Source organism: Sycon ciliatum, chromosome 5 (assembly GCF_964019385.1).
Source record: "Sycon ciliatum chromosome 5, ocSycCili1.1, whole genome shotgun sequence".
In the NCBI taxonomy this organism is placed as follows: Eukaryota; Metazoa; Porifera; class Calcarea; order Leucosolenida; family Sycettidae; genus Sycon; species Sycon ciliatum.
The window spans coordinates 7,871,163-7,894,273 of NC_088647.1; the positions used below are offsets into that span (position 1 = coordinate 7,871,163).

At 48.4% G+C, this 23,111-nt stretch overlaps 2 protein-coding genes across 4 annotated transcripts; one reads left to right on the forward strand and one right to left on the reverse strand.

The window, feature by feature from the left end:
* The first annotated feature begins 653 nt into the window (after nt 1-653).
* On the forward strand, nt 654-9,331 carry LOC135817418 (rho guanine nucleotide exchange factor 11-like). The gene is made up of 3 exons (XM_065330595.1): nt 654-4,120; nt 5,664-6,522; nt 7,822-9,331. Exons 1-3 carry the CDS (start codon nt 1,247-1,249, stop codon nt 8,502-8,504), a joined length of 4,416 nt encoding a protein of 1,471 aa, XP_065186667.1. The 5' UTR covers nt 654-1,246; the 3' UTR covers nt 8,505-9,331.
* A 601-nt stretch (nt 9,332-9,932) lies between these two features.
* On the reverse strand, nt 9,933-21,433 carry LOC135817419 (uncharacterized). Of its 3 annotated transcripts, none has more exons than XM_065330598.1 (11): nt 21,122-21,433; nt 18,981-19,055; nt 18,525-18,593; nt 17,691-17,778; nt 16,687-16,859; nt 15,420-15,581; nt 14,172-14,244; nt 13,397-13,450; nt 12,399-12,446; nt 11,471-11,647; nt 9,933-10,357 (listed from the first exon to the last, which is right to left on the reverse strand). In XM_065330598.1, the coding sequence occupies exons 1-11, from the start codon at nt 21,355-21,357 to the stop codon at nt 10,070-10,072; spliced, it is 1,443 nt and encodes a 480-aa protein (XP_065186670.1). In that variant the 5' UTR covers nt 21,358-21,433; the 3' UTR covers nt 9,933-10,069. The 3 variants fall into 3 exon arrangements, with proteins under 3 accessions (XP_065186670.1, XP_065186669.1, XP_065186668.1); XM_065330597.1 differs by lacking the exon at nt 16,687-16,859 and adding an exon at nt 16,374-16,546 and having other exon boundaries at nt 9,935-10,357; XM_065330596.1 differs by lacking the exon at nt 16,687-16,859 and adding an exon at nt 16,014-16,186 and having other exon boundaries at nt 9,943-10,357; nt 21,122-21,432.
* Nucleotides 21,434-23,111: the final 1,678 nt, after the last annotated feature.

Below are 23,111 nucleotides of genomic sequence, written 5' to 3' on the forward strand. Positions count from 1 at the left end.
GCTGAGAATCTCTGCTACCTTGTAGGTGTTTCGATTGTGGAATTCGGTTGAGATTTGACTGAGTTATGACTCGTTGAGTGCACTTGCACACATGGCATTGCCACCGTTTGTATACATTTGGGACCGAAAAAAAGTTTTAGAATTTGGGAAAAAGTGGCCCGGTCGGGCGACCGGAAACAAGGTCATTATTTGTTTTGGCCTTATGGAAATATACCAGGAGTCCAGATTTCTATTCTTCACCCTCACCACACAAGAAGACCAAAGCGGCAAAGGCAAAGCTTCACGTCTCCACTCCAGTTGTCTTTCTTATAGCTCGCCTTCGGTGAAGGGTGCCGGTGCGAGGCCTCGAGTCGAGGCCATGCGCCAGGCCTGCAGCTAGTGCAGGCGCTGTGTTGCCATGGTTACACTTCAGTGAGTACAGTCATGTTTCTGGCTGCACGCCGCGGTCGCACGCCGCCCTACTGCTGGGCGCGCGTGACCGCGGTCCTGTAACAGTGTGAGGCTGTGCGCAACAGTTTTCATAACTGACATAAGTCTGTGATCCGAGTGTGAAGTGTCAGCCAAGTACTTGTACATCGCGAGCCACATCATGCAGATGTACTGCTGAGTACAGTCTGCATGGCAGAAAGGCGCTGGTCACTCGCCGAACTATTCTTAGCTACCGTGATAGGATCTCAAACCGTTCTCTTGGTGCTGTTTGTGACAAGAAAAGCAACGCTCGCCATTGCACGGGCTGGAAGGGGCATGTAGGCTCCTAGATCATTCACTTACTTTCCTCGGACGTATCACGAATCTTTAATCGAGACCAATACGGCAATAGAAGTTGAGGTACTGTGTGTCGTGTAGCAGAGAGATAGCTTCAGTCTCGGTTTGGGTTACTGTTAGTAAATTTTTGTGCTTCCTTCTTGCGGCGCACCGGTCGAAGGTTTTGCACGGGAAGATTTGTGTGGGCACAACATCTTGCCTGTGCAGCAGAACGGGAGTCAGTGTGTGCGAAGGGGTCTCCTGGAGCGGTGGCAAACTGTGATTCGTGAGTGCGGTGTGCTTGTCCGTGGTTTTAGCTAATGAGACACGCGTGATCCGTGGCTCTTCTGGTCATCGATGCATCGGGGCATTTGCGATCGAACGAAATTCATCAATCATTTTGATCTCGCATTGTAAGTAAGACACACCTTGCCAGTATCCGTCCCTCGATGTAAGACATCGAAGTGCCATAGCGTCGAGTTGTCGCAACAGCCCGGTCACAATGTCCACAAGCAGCGGCGGCGTGGCAACGAACGATTTTGTGAGTCGCGAACAGCCGTTGGAGAGAGCAGTTCACCGGACAAAGTCGTCCAATGCTGCCGATCATCCCCCTCCTCGCTCGCCAGGCAGCAGCGTGGCCAGCGCAAGAAGTAGCAGCAGCACTCCACCAACCAGTGGCGGCAGCGTAGACGGCATCGGTGGCAGCGACGAGCACGAACGCGCTGAAAAGGTGATGGTCACACTGCAGGCAATGCTCCGACAGGAACGCATCTTTTATGAGCGCAAGTGCAAAGAGTATGTACAGAATCCCAGTGTACGAGTTAAAGATTCACTGACGGAATCCGAGCAGCGTATTGCTAAACTGGAGCAGCAGCTCTCTGATTGCACCAAACGACTTCAAGCCTCTGCGTTGAACTCACCCTCGCCATTATCTCGGAGCTCGCAGAGTGTTTCCGTCGAATTGTCGCCTACAACTACCGTCTTCACTAGTAGCCTGCCAGCGAGTAACAATATGAGTAAGCCAGCGACATCACCGTCATCAATAACAAACACAACAACTGCCACTAGCCCGAGCGGTACGGACACAAGAAGCTTGCAGCCATCCAGAGAGACCTTTCAACCGCGCGCCAGTTCCCCATCTATCATCAAGCCTCCATTGTCTTCTGCAACGCCGGTCAGATCCAAATCAATATCAACATCCTTGCACACAACGTCCTCCTTCAACAATACCCGGCAAAACAAGCACGCTTCCAAACCTGCGCCAATCTCAGCAGCAACGATAATCATTGACGACGAAGATTTCGACGAGGAGGTGGCCACAGACAACATCACGGGAGCCTTCTCATCGCTGGATAATCTCGTTGTTGAGCCGGCGAGGATGGCAGTGTTCATTCGCTATCTCCTTGACGACACCGGCCAGGACAACTATCCCGATGCACTGTTCTTCTATCTGCTGACCGGTATCTACCGCCGACAGCGCAGCAGCTCTGCCAAGGAGACTCGCCGCTTTGCGCAGGCCATACTGGGACTGTTCTTCGCCGAAAGTGCCCCGCTGCACGTCGACATTGACCCGCCACTGCTGGAGGCCATCAAGGCCAAGGTCATGCAGAAAGGAACTGATGAGGGCCTGTCGCTCGTGTTCAACGATGCCAGATATGTACTCGCCAATGGCGTCATTTCAGCTCAGTTGGAGAGCTACCGTGAGAAGCGAATGCTGGGGTTCGGCTCCCTATTCGGTGAAGACGATCTGCTAGCCAAGATCAGCACTAAGGAAGAGAAGACCGAGGCTATTCGCAAACTACTCTGTCCTGTGCTCAACCAGCTGGCTGGCATGGATCCCACGTTCTCCACCCTTGACCAGAATGTGTCGACGCGCAATGCTGCACTGTCCATGGCGTTGCTGACGTTCCTGGAGGACTCTGGTGTCCTGGTGGAGTCCAGCATAAAAGTGGCTAGCAGGCAGTCGACCAATCGTAAGAAGAAGCCACTTGGCATCTTCAACCGCAACAAGACAAATCAAATCAAGATCATCCAAGGTCATCATTTCTTACCGACGCACTACAACTCGCCGGTGTATTGCGACCACTGCAGCGGTCTGCTCTGGGGCCTCGGCTACCAGGGCTTCACGTGCCAGCTGTGTGGATTCAACGTCCACCAGCGCTCCTGCAATCAATTGCTCAAGGACCCTTGCCAAGGCGAGAGCTATCGGGAGCGCAGCTCGGCAATGGCAATAGTGTGGAAGAAGCACTCCATGAAGCCGTCGACAAGCACCAGCACGCTCACGTCCACACCGTCAAAGACTGCATCCACATCGGCAACAACAGCAGCCGTCTCTGCTTCGTCTACCGTCTCCTCAATGCCAGCACTCACTGATACTGATACGGTATCACCAAGCGACTGTCAGCTGTCAACTGTTAGTTCTGCAAGGGAAGCCTCGCCATTGATTGCGAAGTCCAGTGCTTCCTTCCGTCACGCAGGTGACTCGAATTTGGCATCAGCTGCTGCTACTGGTGCTGATGTTGCTCGTGATGATACGTATCAAGAGCGTAGAGGCAGCCTGCGTGACCGACCGCGTAACTTTCCCCTGTCTCAGTCCACGGGCGCAGCAGACGCAGCGACTTCTGGGACGGCCATCACCGCAGCAAGCAGTGCTGGCGAGCTCGGCAATCGTCGGCCATCCTCAACCAATGTAAACCGAGCACAGAGTCTGAACTACCCGAAGCGACCTGCCGCGTACGATCGTAGCGACCGGCGGCACAAGACCACCGAGTCTCTTGCTGCCGATGTACCACCGATGCGATCTCCGTCCCTCAATGATATCAGCGCCGACACCGATGGAAGTCCAGGAAGCATGTCACCTGAGCATGGAAAGGTGCCATTCGCCCAGCACGCCCCCGATCCGGAAATGGAATATGATGAAGATGTTCCGCCATGGCTTGAGACCGTAACCAGTAAAGACCCCGGCTTCCTGAAGTCTCTAAGCAAGACCGACAAGAACCGGCAGGGACTTATACACGAGCTCATTCACACCGAGGCAACACACCTGAAGAAGCTGAAGCTCATCCTCAACTGCTTCTACCTGCCGATAAAGAATGCGGAGCTGCTTCCCAGAGATCAAGAGCAACGGTTGTTCCCTGAGATAGACGCGCTGATCGAGCATCATCGGCATCTCTTACAGCTGATGCGCGCCAAGATGGATCCAAATCGTCATGGCTACGTCACGGCCATTTCTGACGTCTTCCTGCAGAGCATGGACCTTGGTGTGGGCGATGAGTTCTTGAGCGCTGCCAGCCAGTGGGTTTGTCGCAATCAGGAGAATCTCGACTACATCAGGCGTATGCAGTCCAACTTGCCGAGGTTCGGCAGCTTCATGAAGGTACGTTTGCGATGTGACCCTCACTTATATATTGCTATGAACTGTCTGTTGAAGAATTTCAATGACTGCATATACGCCACTTAGGGAGCAAACAAAATCACTGGAGAATGCCTCGCAGCCGCCCATTGTAGCTCACAGTCCATACTGTTGCAGTATATGGAGCCCTGCTCTGACAGAAAAGATGGGGGGGGGGGGGGGGGTGTACAGCTTTAGCTGCTTCATAGCTGTAAATACTGTCGTCCCGGAGCACGAACTCTCACCCCTCCTCCACCCCACCCCCCTCTCCTCTCCCACACACACACTCCTAACTCAGCATACAGTGCTACTCGATGAAATTCGATCAAGTGGGTTAACTTTACGCCGTGCACCAGTGAACATCCCAGTGTTGGCAGGTCTAGGACTGCACAGTACCAGGCCTGGCATTGACTTGGATTCTATTGAGCAGCGCTGTACTACAGTTCTGGCAACTGAAATCCGACCCCCTGAGCGGTGGGCTCACATCGCAAAGAATCTGAACCCACCGCTCAGGGGGTCGGATTTCAGTTGCCAGAACTGTAGTAACATGTAATGTACTTACACATTGCCAGAAACTGATCATATTGGTCTCCCAGGGATAGGGAACCGATAATCAAAAAGGAATTTTAGAAAGATGACTCAATGGGCTAACCACCCAACGGCCTACGCCCAATGAATCCCTAGACCAGTCTGGGTGGATGTATGGGCTCACCACACAGCACAATACTGACACGGTTTAGAAAAAGGATTGACAGCATCAAAGTTTTTGTCCTGGTATCCGGGATCCAGCACCACCCACCCATACACACACATACATCTTTGACATTTGACGACCATCGCCAAAGGTGATTTCTTTTACTGGATACCACAGAACCATGGAAGTGGGGGGGGGCGGATATGATGGCGATGTCACTGTAGAAGCCATAGCACCACTCAACAGATTGCAAGGCTGTAGATATGCACACATCACACGTATGTGCACTCACACACAAAAACGCACACACACACACACACTTGTACTTGTACTTACTCACTGCCGAAACTGGTCACTTGGGTCTCCCCGGGAGAGGGGACAGAGACTCAAAAGGAATCTTGGAAAGATGACTCAATTGACCATTGAACCACCCAGCGGCCAACACCCCCTGAAATCCCCAAACTCGGGTGGACTTGAAATGATCCCACTTATGGGCTCACCACACCTCAGTAAGTGGGTGAGTACAAGGTGCAGAAAAAGGATTGACGGTATCAGGGTATCCGTCCCGGGATCCAACTGCAGGTACCCCTGCCCCCAGTGAAGGTAATACTTGGTACTAGTGTGAGTGGCTAAATCAGAGTGGATCTGATATAAGCTTCACTAGCACCGTCGATTACACAAGAGTTAATCTAGCCAGAAGCAGTCCATGGTTAACACACACACACACACACACACGCACACACACACATAGAGTCCAGCATGCACGGGTACTTCAGAACCAGCATCTATCCTCTGTGTGTGCTTGCATGTCCCATTCTCTTACTGTGACTTCAGGTGTGTGAGACCAAGGAAGTACTGAACCGCCTTCCACTCGGGGCCCTGACACCAAGTGTAATGCAGCGTCTGACAAAATATCCGTTGCTCCTCGAGGGGATAAAGAAGCATACACTGAGGGAGGCTGACCCGGCGGAGTATGCCAATCTGGAAGCCGCCCTCACTATCTGCAAGAATGCCCTGTCACTGGTCAACGGTGCTATTCAGCAGTACGAGAACTCCAAGTTCTTGCAGGATGTGCAGAACAAACTGGACACGAAGGATCTTGACAAGTCCAGCGACTTCCACATCTCATCGTACGCCACCATTGACCTGTCGCTGAAGAAGGTCGTGCATCGTAGTGATCTGCAGTGGCGTGTCAAGAACGCCGTTGTGCCCGTCCATGCGCTCTTGCTCACCGATCTCATAGTCCTACTCGAGTACAATAGTAACCGATCACAGTACTACTTGCGCGTGCACGAGGACTTTGGCTCCGTGGTGCGAGTGAACGACCTGCACGTGCGCGAGGTGGCGAATGACAAGAAGTCACTGTACCTGGTGGACCTGAAGGGCGAGCCTCCTAAGATGTACTCGCTGCAAGCACTGAATGCAACCGACTGCCGACGGTGGATTGACTGCACGACCAAAGTCACTAAAGAGATCAAGTCGCTGCAGCCTGCAGCCGCCGTCCCTGGAGGATTCTCGCCCAACATGTCCACTCGCAGCCGATCTAGCCAGGTGGCGTCCACCATGCTAAAAGATCGTCCACTCCCTGCCAACCCACCGTACGCGATGCAGCGCGGCCGGCGCACATCCGAAGTGCCTGCTGATATGGCATCGTCTGATGATGACGAAACGCGAATTGAGAAGCAAGAAGATGGTAAGCCAGTGTAGCATTTCTGGTGCTTTTTTTGTCCCGTTTCTCTCTCAGAATTCCCCTTTTTTGAATGGGGTATTTTACTGCGTGGAGCATTGGATTTTAGTCGGCTGCTTTCACAACAATCAGCATTTGTGGTGTAGCAATGTAGCCATTGTAGGAAGTATGGGTCAGTGGCGGTGTAGGAAACAACAGCATTATCGTGACTGTCAAGTACTGTATTTTCCGGAGTATAAGCTGCACCCAGATTTTTGTAACGAAATGCAGACGCCTACCCTGTTTATCCCCGTTAATTTGACCATCGTAGTACTGATATGCCGTCCCAACTGTTTGGGGTGAATTACTTGTGTTTGAAGTTCGACTTATACTCCGGAGAACACAGTAAAAAAGTCACTTTTCGTCTCCCTTTGGGAGGAGAATACAGTAAAAAAGTCACTTTTCGTCTCCCTTTTGGAGGAGAATACAGTAAAAAAGTCACTTTTCGTCTCCCTTTTGGAGGAGAATACAGTAAAAAAAGTCACTTTTCGTCTCCCTTTTGGAGGAATGTCACGACGCCTGCTGACACCCGGAGTATTCCAGCGGCAAATGCAGCGTCCAATTGTGGAGCTAGTGGGAGAGTCTCACTAGATCTCAAAACTACTGGAACATGTGCGGAAAAGCAGCATTAGCCAGCCGCATCCATGTACAGAGTACCTCTACGGTGACAGTCCTGTTACCGTAGTGCATAAGGATAATGTGGCATGATGCTTGTGCGCTTCTGATGTGAGGTGTCGCTATAATGAGCTTGCTAACATGTACTTATTAGTGACGAACAACTCCAGCAGGTCCAGCAGGCAAGGAGATTGTAAATACGATTGTAAGACTATGGCTTCTAGAATCAAGGAGTCATTGCAGCATCGAAGCTTGAAACTAAGAGTAAAGTGGAGTGTGTTTGCTCAATTATGGTGGCATAATGCATCCGTCATAATTTGTATGCAACGAGAAAAATTATCTTCATGCCTTGCACTCAATTCTGATGCTAAATGCTACTTTTTGTCTTGTGAAAAGTAAAAAGGACCAAGGAACTACAAGTTCCACTATAATGTCCACCAACACCACCAGCTACTAAACAATCAGCTCATTCGATAACATTGTCGGTCAGTGCCGTGCAACGTTATCGCATGAGCTGATTGTTTAGTAACTGGTGGTGTTAGTGGACATTATAGTGGAACTTGTAGTTCCTTGGTCCTTTTTACTTTTTATAAATAATCCTTGGCTCTCCTTCCGAGTTCATTTTTGTCTTGTGTTCTGCTGTTTGTGTAGAATTTGCCAAAACGCTACTGGAAACAGACGAAATGGTGGTCGACAGATTGAAATCTCTCCAGGTTGGTGACCGGGCGCCAGCGCGTCGCGTCTCGGACAGTCGCCGTGGTACGGCGTCCATTGAGCCCGTCCTGGACTCGTGTGTACAGCAAGCTAGGCTAGTGTCCAGCCTTGCCCGCGAGCTGATGCAGCCGCAGAGCGCTGCCATGTCGGCAAACGCCAGTGACCCGATGCCGGTCGTTGGTCCTCTGCAACCTGCCAACTATCAGCTGGTGGAGGCTAGTCAACAGCTTAGCTTGCAGTTAGCATCAATGCAGTCCCTGGTCTTGAAACGGGAACGTGCCATTAACGAAGTCCAGAAGGAACTGGACTACTTGCGCGAGAAGAGCAAGGCGCTGGGACCATCGGTGGACGAAAGCGAGGAGACGGACGGTAACTTTCTAATGGAGGATGAGGAGGACGATGAGGAAGAGGATAGCGATGATGATTCTGACTCTCATGCCTCTGCAAGCGTGGATTTCGAGCCCGAAAAGACTCCCACGACTGAAGGCAAGGACAAACAGCCCACCCAAACCATTGAAGATGTCAATGACCATGCGGATGCCGCAGCTGAGACAGCTCAGCTTGGGGAAAGCTCAAATGATGCTGGCTATGATTTTGGAGAGGATGTTGAACACTGTTAGTTGGAGCGATTGTCTTCTCTTCTGTTCTAGCGCAAAAGATCGGCTGGAGCATTGTTTTGCAATGTTGGTACCATTGCATGCCTACCTCCATCCAAACTGTGCAAGTGGAGCTATCTAGGAGCTTATTGAAGTGATTTTCATTCACCTTGACTTGATTTGTGTGTATATGTTCCCCATTGTGTATTCGTGCCACAACTCCGCCAGGTGGCTTTGTGTCCATGCTACTAGTGTGCAGTACAAACCGAACCATCTGTTGCCTAACAGCTAGTACCTGCTGCATGCCATATTTTTAGACCATTCATGATTGCTCACCCCACCCTGCCATCTGTGTCCATCTGTAAATTCTCCCCTCATGACTAATGCAGAGTTCCTACCCGTGTATTTGCGCAAACCGACCTTAGGGCTTCGACCATTGACATGAATCGTGTGTGCCTGCTTAGCCGTGCGTTCCGCTGTGCATCCGACTTGAGAGCTACTATTCCGACCTATTCTATAATGCCCTCTTCAGCATGTGTTTCACTGAGTAAACGGTCAAGGTCTATAGTGCAGTCCTGGCTAGTGTATTCTTACATGAAATGTTCAATTGCCATTGTCACGATGGCCTTTACCTTTTCACTTTTCTGCTTCTTTCAGCCTCTCTTCCCTCCCCCCCCCCCTCTCTCTCTCTCATTCTTTTTCTCTCTATCTATCTGTCTATCCCCCCATTCCCTTCTTCCCGTTTTCTATACGATGTTCATTCCTTTATGATGATAGTGCCATCCTGGTATTTATGTCAAGCGAATTCGCTCCGAGTTTAGAATTGTCCAAAGAAGATCAATAGTCCTGGATTTTTGACTTGAAGATAGTGTGTGTATGTGTGTGGTGTGCATGCGTGCGTGTGAGTCTGTGTTCTTTCGTATTGCTGGATTGGCCTCTGTACGTGATCCAGTGCTCTTGAGAAGGCAACAGAGGGAATACTGAATACCGAACTGCATCCCCGGCCCAGTGCAGTGTCAGCAGGTGTACCCACTTGCACGCTTCCAAGTCCATGTGTCCACAGTCGTATGGCAAGGTGTGTGTGTGTGGGGGGGGGGGGTTCGGATTTCTTTTTCTCCAACAACAGGTGTGAAACGCATTTTTCTAAAATTGGTACCCGGACTGCACCGTGGCAGTGCAATTTGCTTTACGTGACTGGCAGAAAAAAATTATACACTAAACTGGCTACGTCATTATTGAGATACATCACCTGCATGTTGTTTTGTACCTCATCATTGACATCATTGACAAAGTGAGGAGCTCATACCCTCATCATGCTGTATTTCCATGGATATCAAATGCCATGACAGCCACTCCAGATAGGCAAACACTCTTCCCCATCAGCAGTGCCAGTGCCAGTGGAATCCATACTTCAGTCAGGGACATGCATGTACATGTACATGACTGTACATTCAACATCTGAACCAAGTCCTGACTACTACTGAGGCTAGTAGTACTAGTACTTCTAGTCATGTAAATACCATGTGTACTTCAAAAGTAAAATGTAATCAATTTTAGAATTATCAAATGTTTTGGGCCATTGTCAATATCTAATATGGTGTTTTGTAGAGAAAAGCAGTTGGTAGGATCATCCCATTTTCCAGTCTAGCGTAGCCATCTGGTACCCAGTCATCCCTTCTTTGTGTGTTCCTATGGCGATAGTGATCATCATCATGGCCTGGGAGAACAACTGGTGTGCTCATCGCATCAAAGCCAGGTATAGCCGCCTTTGGAAAGAGAAGATTAACGACGTTATTGGACAGTGTTTCGTTGCTGACTTTCTCGATGATGTTTTCAAATGTCGAGTTCTGGAAGGCAATGGCGGAGCGACGAAACACCTGACAAAAAGAGGGGAAAAGGTGACGAACATACAGCAACAATCCTCATCAGTTGCAGCAGGCTTAGCCAGTATACATTTTTCGAGTATAAACAAAAGTTTCAAGTTATGCTAGTGTGATATTAGTGAGGTTCTGCTATACGTGAATCGTAGAGAAACCACGTAGAGAGCAGGTGCCTGGGTTACAGTCTACGGCGTCGCGTGTTTTTGGGTCCAGATTTCTACGCGTAGGTCAGATTCTCTACATTGTGGCCCATGCCACAAACAAAATGCATACAGATCTGGTGTATATCCTTGAAGTGCCGGCAGAAATCTGCCAAATTTGGAAAGGGAAATTCCCAGTACACATTCCATGCTACGTCACTACATATTCATTACAAGAGTACAAATATTACTTAGTCCACTAGTGGGATATCTGGAGCATGCGTGCAGCTGGTCATGCCTCTTTTCCTTTTCCTTGAATAATGAACGTCTCGTAAATCTACTGCTTGTCGATTTCTCTACGCGAACATAGAACAGAACAGATTTCCTTTACGTTACGGGAACGTGAAGAGTGCTCCCGGGATTCTTCACGTCACGTTCCCGTAGCGCAGAGCAGAACGCCACTACTAAACTGAGATGACTGGACTGGCTATTCAGTCGCCTAACCACTGGCACCCCTGAAATTCCCAGCCTCTGGAAATGACCCACTAATGCTAGGACTAACCACACCACAGGAAGTGAAAAGTTAGGACAAGCCGCAGAAAAAGGGTCGATGCAGGGCATCCATTCCGGGATCCAACTGCAGCTACCCACTGTCCCAGTGATGGCATTACTTGACACTGGTGTGGGTTGCTAAATCAAAGTCACAGGGATCTGAACTGGACTTCAGCAGCACCATTCCATGATACACGAGACAAATGCACATGCCCACAAAGATATGCACACGGACACACACACACACACACGCACCACACACACACCACACACACACACCACACACACACCACACACACACACCACACACACACACACACACACACACACACACACACACACACACACACACACACACACACACACACACACACACACACACACACACACACACACAGTCAACTATACACATGCTTACCTCGAATAAGCTGGAGTACTTGAAGGGCTCGATCTGCTTGTATGGCCATGTTTTCTCTCCTAACATATAGGGGATGATGTACTCCACAGCCTTGCGGATGCTGCGCCCATCACTGCTAACGTACGTGAACAGATTGACGTCGGAGTGCAAGGCTGAGGTGGCAAGGTTGAAGAAGGCCTGGGGGCACACAGGTAGGCAAAAAAACACGTCTTGCTAAGCACCATGCATGGCTTTGTCATTGCAAAATGCATACATAGATGTATCTATAGTTTTGCAGTAATAACAAGTTTGCTGGTTACTCCATTGCAACTCAGGCAGACTACAATTCAATATTTCCCATGGAGACTAAAGACATAGCCTCTTCTGGAACTGTTCTACAAAATTCAGTGAGGGGGATTTCCATTGGAGCCATCGGCCTTGGCGATCATCGATAGGGGCAGGTCAGTTTTGGAATTTTTGGAATAACAACGATCTCGTACACCCTCCTGATTTAGCCTTCCGCCTTTGGGGAATCTCTCAGTTACTATTTTAGGTCCGAAAAGATAAACCTTAAGGAAGCCTCATCCCGATTTACGGTACCTGCCAATAGAGTACAGTCAACTGCGGATATAACGACAATTCGCGAATAACGACAAAATTTCCATGCCCAGAGCAAAGTCCCGCCTACCTGTACACATAGAATGAGACTTCGGGTAAAACGAGACTTCGCGAATAAGGACACTTTTCTGATGCCCCGCCGAGTGTCGTCATACGTAATATTGACTGTACATACTTTGAAAGTACTGATAGTGACAAGAAACAATAGGAACTTTAAGTGAAGCCTCCAGCGAAGCGACCGGCGTGTTTGCGTGTTCGCATTGAAAAAGAATATGAGCATGTGTAGAAGGGCACGCGACATAGCCCGGAGAAATGCCATCGCAACACCAACCTGCAGATTGTAGTCAGTGTAAGACCAGGACTTGGTACGGCCTTCCTCCTACATAGAGAGAAGCAACACAAGCGAGCATCATTGCTGTGCACCGCCGTACAGAAGTACAAACTAGTATCACTACTGAAGAGGCCAAATAAGCCACCTCTTCAGAAAACGAAACTCCCCAAAAAATTTAGAAGTGACAATTCGAACGCCCCCATAATGTGTTCACATGCATTCTCACAGTACGGGTACACAGAACATGCTATTGTACACGTATCTGCTGTTCCTAATTTTCTAAATAAGTATTATGGGTTACCAGACCGGCACGTTCTTCTCTTCTGGTGACTTTCCTAGCCTTGTCGTTCTTCGGCGCCAGGTGCTAATTAATGTATTGGTCCATGAAGCAAGGCTGCTGACAATACATCTAGGAACGAAGCACTCCACCCGCAACTGATTGGGTCAGTGTGATAACACGGCACTCAGTTGGTTGGCTGAGTTCCGTTCTATAGAATTGCCCGACCAGTACTACTGTACTCTTGGGTATCGAAGAACGAAGCGCCGAAGAGCGGCCAGCCTAGAATTTCATCAAGCACAGCATACCAATGCATACACGCTGACTCAACTGTGCATAGACTGTAATACATGAAAATAGGAACGGTCTAGGCTAGGACTAGGCCCCCCGGCTAGGAGGCTGACCACCCGGCTAGGAGGCTGACCACCCGGCTAGGAGGCTGACCACCCGGCTAGGAGGCTGACCACCCGGCTAGGAGGCTGACCACCCGGCTAGGAGGCTGACCGCCCGGCTAGGAGGCTGACCACCCGGCTAGGAGGCTGACCACCCGGCTAGGAGGCTGACCGCCCGGCTAGGAGGCTGACCACCCGGCTAGGAGGCTGACCACCCGGCTAGGAGGCTGACCACCCGGCTAGGAGGCTGACCACCCTGTTCTTTGGTGATTGGCAGTACTGTAGTGCCACGTGCCAGGAAACATTGCCAGCTGCTTTGGTTGACTTACAAGAGGCATCTGGCCTGTGGGTAGTATCTGTGTGTCGATTCGCTTTGCAGCCGCCTGCAGAATCAAATCAGATACACACCACAGTGAGGTTTGCCTCGATGACACTTCCTGCAGTAAAGACAGGTTGCTCACAGAGGAATGATACAGTCAACTTCGCTAATAACGACTGCGGATATAACGACAATTCGCGAATAACGACAGAATTTCCATGCCCAGAGCAAAGTCCCATCCCACTGTAATACATTGAATGAGACTTTGGGTGTAACGACACTTCGTGAATGAGGACACCTTTTTGATGCCCCGCCGAGTGTCGTTATAAGCGAAGTTGACTGTACCTGTCACTTGAAAATATTCCTCCGGGCTCTAGACACCGATCATGCATGGCACGCTGCACAATGTACACATGCATCAAGTACTGTTGTAGACATTGAAATCCGGTGGAATGACCGAGGCCTGCACCGCTAGTGGGTACACGCACTGCAGTTCATGTGCACACTGGAAAACATGAACTGCAGTGCGTCCACTACGCAACAGAGTCATAATACGAATGTGTGCTGTGCACCTACTCACAGCTACAAGGCTCCCATGACTCCCATGATAAGTGTCCATTTACCTCTTGAGAATCCGTAAATAAATAGACAATACAGTACAATACCAGGCCAGCGCCCCTGGACACTTGATTTCAATGTCCGCAGCAGCAGTTGCATCATGCATGATCTGAGAAACACTACATACAATGTACCCACCGACATGAACTTGAGTGCATGTAACTCACCGCTTGTGCTACGGTCTTGGCTACGCTGGGCTTTCTCGAGTAGAGGGCATAGTTCTGAAGCTGAGCATCGTACCTGATCATGCGGCACCATTCAAAAGCAGTAAAATAAAAATAACATGCACGGCTATTGATCAGAGACACGCAATGCCCAGTTATGCACTGGCTTCATCTATCGTACTCACTGCTCGCTGTTGGTTAAACTGAAAACATATTCTATTTACCGTACTGGCAATATATGTTGCCGCAGTGAGGCCATGAAGCGTTACATTGGCACATGTTTGCCGCACGCAGGGCGTTACATGCAAAGTCGCACAGGAGCCGTTACACAGGTTTCTATATTGCCGCAGTCCTTTTTTTGCTATTGCCGCATCACATTTTTGCTATTGCCGCATCATTTTTTTGCTTTTGCCGCATCATTTTTTCTTTTCATCCACATTGAAGGCACAGAAATTCAGTTGCTATCCAACTGTTACAAACCCGACGGCAAAGGGCGACAACGATATCAATAGAAGACTATATATTTTAACTATCAGAGTGATCTGTTCACAAAAAGATCATCAAAAGGAAAGTGACATAGGGGAAGAGCGCTTCCTCCAAAAACTACTTTTCACCACGCGGTACACGTGCTTTCACAGTTTTCAGCCTTTTTTTGCAGTGCAAACTGCAATGAAAAGATCGCCGCACCCCGCCGGACGCGCGTTACGAACTCAACGAAAATTTGTCGCACTAGCCTGGTCGCGCGTTACGCCGCACCCCCCTGCGTTACGCGTTACGCGGCAACATATATTTCCAGTACGGTACTAGTATATCCACTATTATACAGTGCCGTATTTTCCGGAGTATAGTGCGCACTTTAGATGTGCTATTTTAGGCCCTTAATGAAGATTGGGGGTGCGCGTTGTACAAAGGTGCGCACTATACTCCGAAAAATACGGTACTAGACTTTCGACCGAGGTATTATGATGTGAGTAAGCATGCGCTCTTCTATACTGGATCGGCTCTCATTACTATGATGAAAGAGCGGGAAATATGAATAGTGAGTATTGTACGGTCTTAGTATAAAAACACCTATTACAAGTAGATATGTGTGTGTGTGTGTGTGTGTGTGTGTGTGTGTGTGTGTGTGTGTGTGTGTTTCTGTGTATGCATGATTACATAAACGTATGCATCTGCAGGTGTTAATTGCAGCTTGTATTTCACTGGCTTCCACATACAATGGGTAGATAAAGGACATTTGACGTGCCTTACCATGTGCCATGGTTATTCTTCGCGTGTGACTCTCCCATTCCAAGCTTGCTGTCCGTTAGCCAGGCACTATAGCCCCCGAACCAAGTTTCCAGGTCCAACTGCTCCGCAAAACTCTTTGACATCTTCAGAAGCTGAAATGCATCAACAAGGTGGACCCAACGTCTGCAGTCGCACACAATAAGAAGTAGAGCCCAATTAGTATGCACAAGACGACAACAGTCTTCATCCACCAAGGGAATCATATATGCATATGCCGGTAACCTATCTCGCATGGAAATGTCAGGCCCTTGCATGAAATTCAGTCGTACGCTACACCTTGCTGCCTTCGTGATGCTTGCGAAATGGCCCTGAATATCTCCAAGTCTATGTTCAATGGGCAAATGCACGGGTTCATGCACACAAGGGTCAAGCATCGGCCTGCCAACAACACACACAGTTCTCAAATGTTATCATTCCAAATATGGTGGTCTTGTCAATATGGTGGTCTTGGCAATATGGTGGTCTTGGCAATATGGTAGTCTTGGCAAGAGAACCTAGAGCATTTTTGCCGCAGCGAGCAGTTGCCGCAAAAGAACAACTTCCATGAAATCTTACGTCGTGTCTATGATGCCGCCCATTGCACCACTGGCGCCCCCGGGGTGGCCCTGCCCAAAATTCAAGTTGGGATTCATCTTGGTATCGGCATCGAGAAACCACTGGTCGGAGATTTGCTGGGCCTTGCTGGCGTATGTCTCATTGTCGGAAAAGAAGTAGGCGATCGCCAACGACTGGTATAACAACAAAATCACATGTTCTTGCATTACTTCAAGCCAAGCACTATCAGTAGAAAACTCTAATTTACGTGTGGGGAGTTGAGAAGGACCGTACGGCAGGGCACCTGGCAAGGGGCTAACTTCTCCTATACCGGGTCATATGCCATGAAAACAAAATTTAATGGTATCTTTCTGATCTTACACTGTTTCGATTATGCCCCAGACGGTTCCGTTTTCTACGCCGGGCCAGGACTGGCCAAAGTTCAGGTTGGGATTCATGTGTGTGCTCTCATCCGTGAACCACTGAGCAGACAATGAGTGTGCTCGCTGCGCATAAGTCTCATTGTCCGAGAAGAAGTATGCAAGACCCAGTGTCTGCAGTGACACGGACAAAATCGAGCAAAAACGAAAAGAAAAGAGAGGATGGGAGAATTGCCCCTCAGCCAGGTGCCTTCACACGCCCTTCTCATTTCCCATCCTCATTTACCATAATTATAGATTAATCATGGGCTTACACGGTGCCGATTATCCCACTGGCATCCCCCTCGTTTATTCCCGGACGAAATGCGGCAAAGTTCAGGTTTGGATTCATCCTAGTCGCCGGGTCCAAGAACCACTGGTTGCTGATGTCCATTGCATGCTCAGCATACGTCTCATTGTCAAACATGTACGCTGCCAGGCCCAACGTCTGATCAAGAATACACACGCACCAAGAGGATGCAGCCATAGTACGAACCAGTCAACCCAGGTAATAACGGAGTCAGAAATAGCCTTTGTTGTGCTTTCAAATCATGTCGATAACCTGCAGAAAGCCATGCCCACCACCTCCCAAGCCATGCCCACCACCTCCCATAGGACGGGTGTTGGCCAGGAACTTTTGCCTCACAAAGCTTGCACGAAATGCACACAACTTTCCCCTAACTAAACAGCAAAACAAAAGCAGTTTCCAGTACGCACTAGCACGTGAGTGCAGGAAAGTTTGGTGGATTCTCCTTTCCCTCCTTGTAGCGATCCGTATGATCAACTCTCTCACTCTGATCATATCTCAACAGACTATTCGTTATTAGTTTAGTAAGCTCTGACCTTGGATTTTGGTCTCCATCCATTTTTGCAAGCATTGCGGCTCCAGTTTAGAGCCAGGTTTGGAAATGTCACATTGTCAGATTGAGCTCTGGTATTTTTTCATGGATCTCTTATTCTGTCCTTGTTCAAAAGAATAATAGGTATTGTGATAGTAATTGTGGACAGTTCTTCAGATTTTCGATGCTGCATCGTATTTGACGGAAAATCCTAAAACCAATTTGCTCGATACCTCGGAGCTCAATTCACCAGAACAGACAGGTCAATCTAAAAGTCCCAAAGGTTTTGTTCCCAGAGGAAGTATGGCATTGTGTCCATGGTGGTCATCATCAGATATCGTGGGTTTTTTTACCTGCACCACATGGTAGGATACATAAAAGTGTGCACATTCAACTTGTGCCCGAGCGCAACTACCCGAGACGCACAGCAGTAGACTTACAGTTACAGCTGCCTGCATCTTGCCCAACGGTACAGAGTCGAACTTATCCACTGCTTCAGAGTCCACCACGCCATCATGAGAAACCCATCTGAGAACGGGGAGAACGGAAAATCACAATTGACTGTTACACTGATGCCGTCAGCTCCGCATATTGCCAGCATAATAGTATGTACATACACAGCAAACAGACTGAGGAATAAAAGCCCCAGGCTCTTTGCAATCAGCACTCCGAAGTTTGCACTAGCACATTCATTGCCTTCTCTTCAGGTGAATACAGGCAGAAGAAGAAAAACAAGAAACTGACCATTGCCATAACAATAATCATGACTAGGTGATACACGCAGCAGTAGGTCGACGAGTGAGAAAAAGCAGAAAAAGCGCAAGGTGTTGATCCTCACACACCTAGAAGCATAGCAAGCCCTACAGGTATGGACTGGAATACATTCGCGCTCAGGCTGACAGCGAGGACAGCCATATACCACTAGTTTGGTTCATTTGTCATCTATTGTTATCACAATGCATATCACGTGTATCACATCTCTTCCCCTGTCACCACTAGTGCAACACTGTAGGATTTGTTATATTTCTCTCCCAAACTCAGACGCATACATATTACATATACACACATGCGCACACACGTACACACACACACACACCACACACACATACACACACACACACACACACACACACACACACACACATACACCACACACACACACACACCACACACACACACACACACCACACACACACACACACACACACACACACACACACACACACACACACACACACACACACACACATACACACACACAAGTAAAAACCTACGGCAGGCCGGTTGTAGTATTGCACCCTTTCGGAAAGGGTGGGGGAAACTTTGGACTGTTACATGGCCAGCTGAACAAACAAGATACACAAGATGTTATGTGCATGGTTAGCAGATTCTTAAAGTAGATCTATTCTTTGAAATTTCCTTCCAGGAATATAGAATGGACACAGCTCTCTAAAAAACTTAAATTTATAGGTATGGTGACCGACCTTCAGACGCAGAAATGTCAGTCTGACTGAACCGTGCTGTAGCATGAAATCTTTATTCTTTATACAGCAATCGTATTCGAACAACCCACTCAGCATATTATCATAAAAATAATAATACCCTCCAATACATGTACTGTAATTCTCTGGATACATCAAAGCCACAATCAGATTTCATCACAGGAATTCAGACTACGCTAGCTAAGATAATACAGTGATTTCCTACTCAGTTCAAGCACTGTGACTCACTAGTAGATTGCCACACTCATGTAGTCGTGTTTGGTTCCACTAGGTGGCGTGAAGTTCTTTGCCATGACGGTGAGCCTGCAAACAAGTAACAGAAGAAAATACTGCCACAGTAAGATACTGTTTCCTTGGAGACAGGACAGGGACGTAGCAGCCGGTCCGGCATTGGCCGGACCACTTTTCGCCCAGAAGCGCGCAGAATGCAGGATTTTGCACCCTAATTTCAATTTTTTCCCAGGCGACACCCCCAGACCCCCTCCAACGGCGGTGCTACGCGCCTGCAAGAATGCGATGACACTGAGAAAAAAGGACACACTTCAGGCTCTTCAACATCATCTTGAAAGTTTTCACTGGGCTATAAGGCTTGAAAGTATACTCCGTGAAAACTTTCAAGGTGATGTTGAAGACCCTGGAGTATGTCCTTTTCCTCAATGTTATTGCTGTAAGATATATGGGTGTATGAGCTCAGTAACTTGCCGCTGAGCAAGTCCATCCATGACACGGCCATCGTCAAGCCAGTGTTGATGCGTGGCCATTCAAGATAATTTAGTGAAAATCTTGTCTTGAGCCACATTGCACTGCTGTACTATCAATAGAAGAGATTCCGGTGATGTCATTGTCCCGACTACAGACAGCTTTGCTTATAACGACACTTGGCGGGGCATCAGAAAAGTGTCCATATTCGCGAAGTGTCAATATATGTATATACCGTAAAGTCACGGATAAAAGCCGGGCTTATAAGCATAATAAAGCTGCTTTCTGCATCAGGCTTTAATGCAAACCAGGCTTGTATGCAAACCAGGCTTATATGCACCACTGATATTTTTGCCAGCCTTGTATGCACGTAGATCTACCACTGACTACCGGTATGGCAGCAGTTTTACTATGCACCGTACATAGCGCACGCACACGTGACCTACCCGATCCGCGCTTGCATAGAAGCCAGGCTTCTAGTACTACGCGCGACAGGCTTATATGCATTTGAACCGTTTCATTTTCAGGCTTCTATCCACGATGTGCTTGTATGCAAACCCGGCTTTTATCCGCGACTTCACGGTAGTTAGATTTGACTTTGCTCTGGCGCGGGAATTCTGTCGTTATTCGCGAATTGTCGTTATATCCACAGTGGTTATTAGCGAAGTTGACTGTTCACGTATTTCACATCACGATGTGAGACAGGTTGAACAGCAGAACACCATAAGATGAAAGCCACGCATCCGTTGGTACTCAGTTTGGTACTCGGTCACGTATTCATGTACTGAGTACGCATACACACGTGCCAACTGGCAGGGCCGGAGTCCGGGATTACAAGTGTGTGCAGCTTATCGCAAGGGACTGAGTTTAAATGACGTCTGATTTTCGCGAGTCTGCTGCATCTGTGCGCTTCTGTGCTGACCTCAAGGCCAACGAGGAGTGAGAGATGTGAGTTTCCGCAAGGGTTTAGGATTCACGAAACTGCCGATAGGGAAATGAACCAGTGTTTGTGCTTATGCCAATCACGTAAACAATAATAGTTCACTCCAATTATAACGAACTTGTACAATGATCACACAGCAATAACGCAACCAAGTCCTTTTCCGCCGTTACTCAGAGTTTTTTTTCCGTGTGAAACACTCGTCAGACAGCATGGTACAAATCTGGTGAGTGTTTCACATGAAACTCTGAGTAACGGCAGAAAAGGACTTGGTTGCACCATTGCTGTGTGATCATTGTATTACTGGCTCTGTCCACTGGACATAGAGCACAATACGCAGCCTGAGGACCTTAAACAAATGCCTATAACGAACTTGTATTATTATAGCGCACCGGTGTCCATGTCCCAGTTTGAACTCATACAAAAATGTGACCCGTTGTAGCGAATCATTTTCGTTCATAACGAACCTTATCTTGATTCAAGGACTGCATGTAAACGAAGTGCCCTCATAGTGATACAGTCATAGGCCACATGCCAGTCAGTGACTTGCTGCTTGTATGATGCGAGATCGAGTGTCTGTTATAACAAACTTCAGCTAAAAGAACTAATTCTCCTGCACAATGATGTTCGTTATTACGGTATTAGGAGTCGACTGTAATTATGTGTGTGTGCTAGCTGGTCACACTCCCTTTTCACCGGGTCCGGTTCTCGCCCACGAAGTGTGACTTACTTGGACGTATCGGCTTTCACGACGCTGTCCGCAGAGTGCATGAGCGCCTCCACGGCTGGCTTGAGGTCGACATCACCCTTCAACACCCGCGCCTTGACCGCGGCCAGCAGCCGCCCATCCCAGGCGAACGTCTCTGGCACTTGGCCATCGCCGCTCGAGGTGTGGGCGAGTGCTGCGACTATCGCCAGGCCCAGAGTAGTAAGCACGGTCGCTTTCGCTTGCCGCTGTTGAAGCATGATGCGTTTCGTACAAACTCTCGTAAGTAGTTTGTGGATCTCCCCAAAATTCTCTCCGTGAGTATCAAAATGAAAAAGGGCTTTACTGTACTCGCCTACTTAGTACTTGCCTACTTGACTACAATCGAATAATCATGTAGATCTATGTATACAGTAGACTACACCGTAGATCTACACGTAGCTCCACGGATCTGGGCCCCGTCAATAAGAGGCCAGCCTGTTGTGACATGACTTGTGGACCTACTACAAAAGTAGATCTACCAGAATGATCATGTCGCCATTGTCGGTAGAGTGCAGATTATCCGCACCCCTCGGGGCACGGGCTGTGTCAAGGTCAGGGCCGGGGGCTCGGGATGTCTCTAAAACATGCATATTCCGGCATGTTTTCATCGTTTTTCATTCTCATTACATAACATAAGCAGTACAACTGACAGGACCTAGTCCTATTCCTACAGACTACAGTACAGGCGCACTTCACTCTTCACTTGACTTCAGATTCCTAATGATGATATCCCGTTTTGACTCCAACCTGTTCTGTTGTCATCTTGTGCATGGCTTGGTAAGCTTGATTGGTGCTCCAAGAGGGGGAAATCAGCGAAAACCTCGAAAACATGAGATCAGTGAAGATGCTTGAAGTTAATATTTGTAGAAACTTGCATGATCAAAAAGTAGACCTGGAGGACTAAAATTTAATTAAAGGGTAAGTTCACCCTAAAATGCATCACCAGTACAAAATTAATGTCCGAATACAAATTCGATAGGCAGTAGGAACAAGTGGAATGAGTGCACAACTGCATCCTCAATGCACGCACTGAGGGCCCGGTTCACAGCAGCAAGAGAATGATTCTAAACTAATCAAAGGACCCCTTAGAGGCGATTTACACGACGGCAGTATATCCCGTAGGGAGGAGAAGCACATGATCCCGAGAGCTTGCCACGGGAAAACGAAAATCGATGCATGGCAGGATGCACGCACAGTACCTGGGCTGTAGAACAAAACAGTCCATGGAATGCCACGATATGCAATTCCACCCCAGCCCCCTCATGGCACCGGGACCGTACCGGGATAGCCGGCGGGATACATTCGCGCCAAAAAATGACCACATGTGACTGAATCTCCATGGTAGCATCACGCACGAGATGAATCCTGCCATCGTGTAAATCACCTCTTACACACACCATCACCATCATCCCCATCAGCACATCCAAGTTCATGCACCTTCAAAATAGATGCGTCAGTCTCCAAATGTGCACATTTGGGGCTTCATGCTGCGGATATCATACATTGATTCATAATCCAGAAACAGCAACTTAATAATTATGATAGGATAAGGGAGTAAATAGGCAAAATCGTGATCAACGAGAAATTCAGTTGCCATCACATGCTTTCACCACACACAGTCAGATGAAATCATAGGAATGAAGCGAATCCCGGATTCCTGCCATCAAAATAGAAAATGAAATTGTCCGGTGACGCAATTTTTCCTCAAGCATCTTTAGCAAGCTGGTAATAATGTGCTTACTGTGCACAGATATACAGGTACTGCACTGGAAAAAAAGGTAAAATGACACTGACAATAACTGCTACAATTCAGCGGTAGCGTCCTTGGCAAAAATAGCAAGGAAGTTTGCTGCTCATATAACATTCGAGCTGGCGCTTTTATCACTGACCGTTCAGTACCGGGCTTCTTGTATGCTCTGAATGGTAGTCGTGAGTCAAGTGGCAAGTCAAAAAGGAGAAATGTAAACTCGAC

Bases quoted from the DNA above. Each gene is read 5' to 3' on its own strand.
- LOC135817418 (XM_065330595.1), top strand. From the start codon at position 1,247: ATGTCCACAAGCAGCGGCGGCGTGGCAACGAACGATTTTGTGAGTCGC. The intron at 4,121-5,663 runs GTACGTTTGCGA...CTGTGACTTCAG, and splicing joins GGTTCGGCAGCTTCATGAAG to GTGTGTGAGACCAAGGAAGT. The intron at 6,523-7,821 runs GTAAGCCAGTGT...CTGTTTGTGTAG, and splicing joins AATTGAGAAGCAAGAAGATG to AATTTGCCAAAACGCTACTG.
- LOC135817419 (XM_065330598.1), bottom strand. From the start codon at position 21,357: ATGCTTCAACAGCGGCAAGCGAAAGCGACCGTGCTTACTACTCTGGGC. The intron at 18,594-18,980 runs GTGAGTCACAGT...TTGTTTGTTCAG, and splicing joins ATGAGTGTGGCAATCTACTA to CTGGCCATGTAACAGTCCAA. The intron at 17,779-18,524 runs GTAGGTTTTTAC...CCCCGTTCTCAG, and splicing joins AATACTACAACCGGCCTGCC to ATGGGTTTCTCATGATGGCG.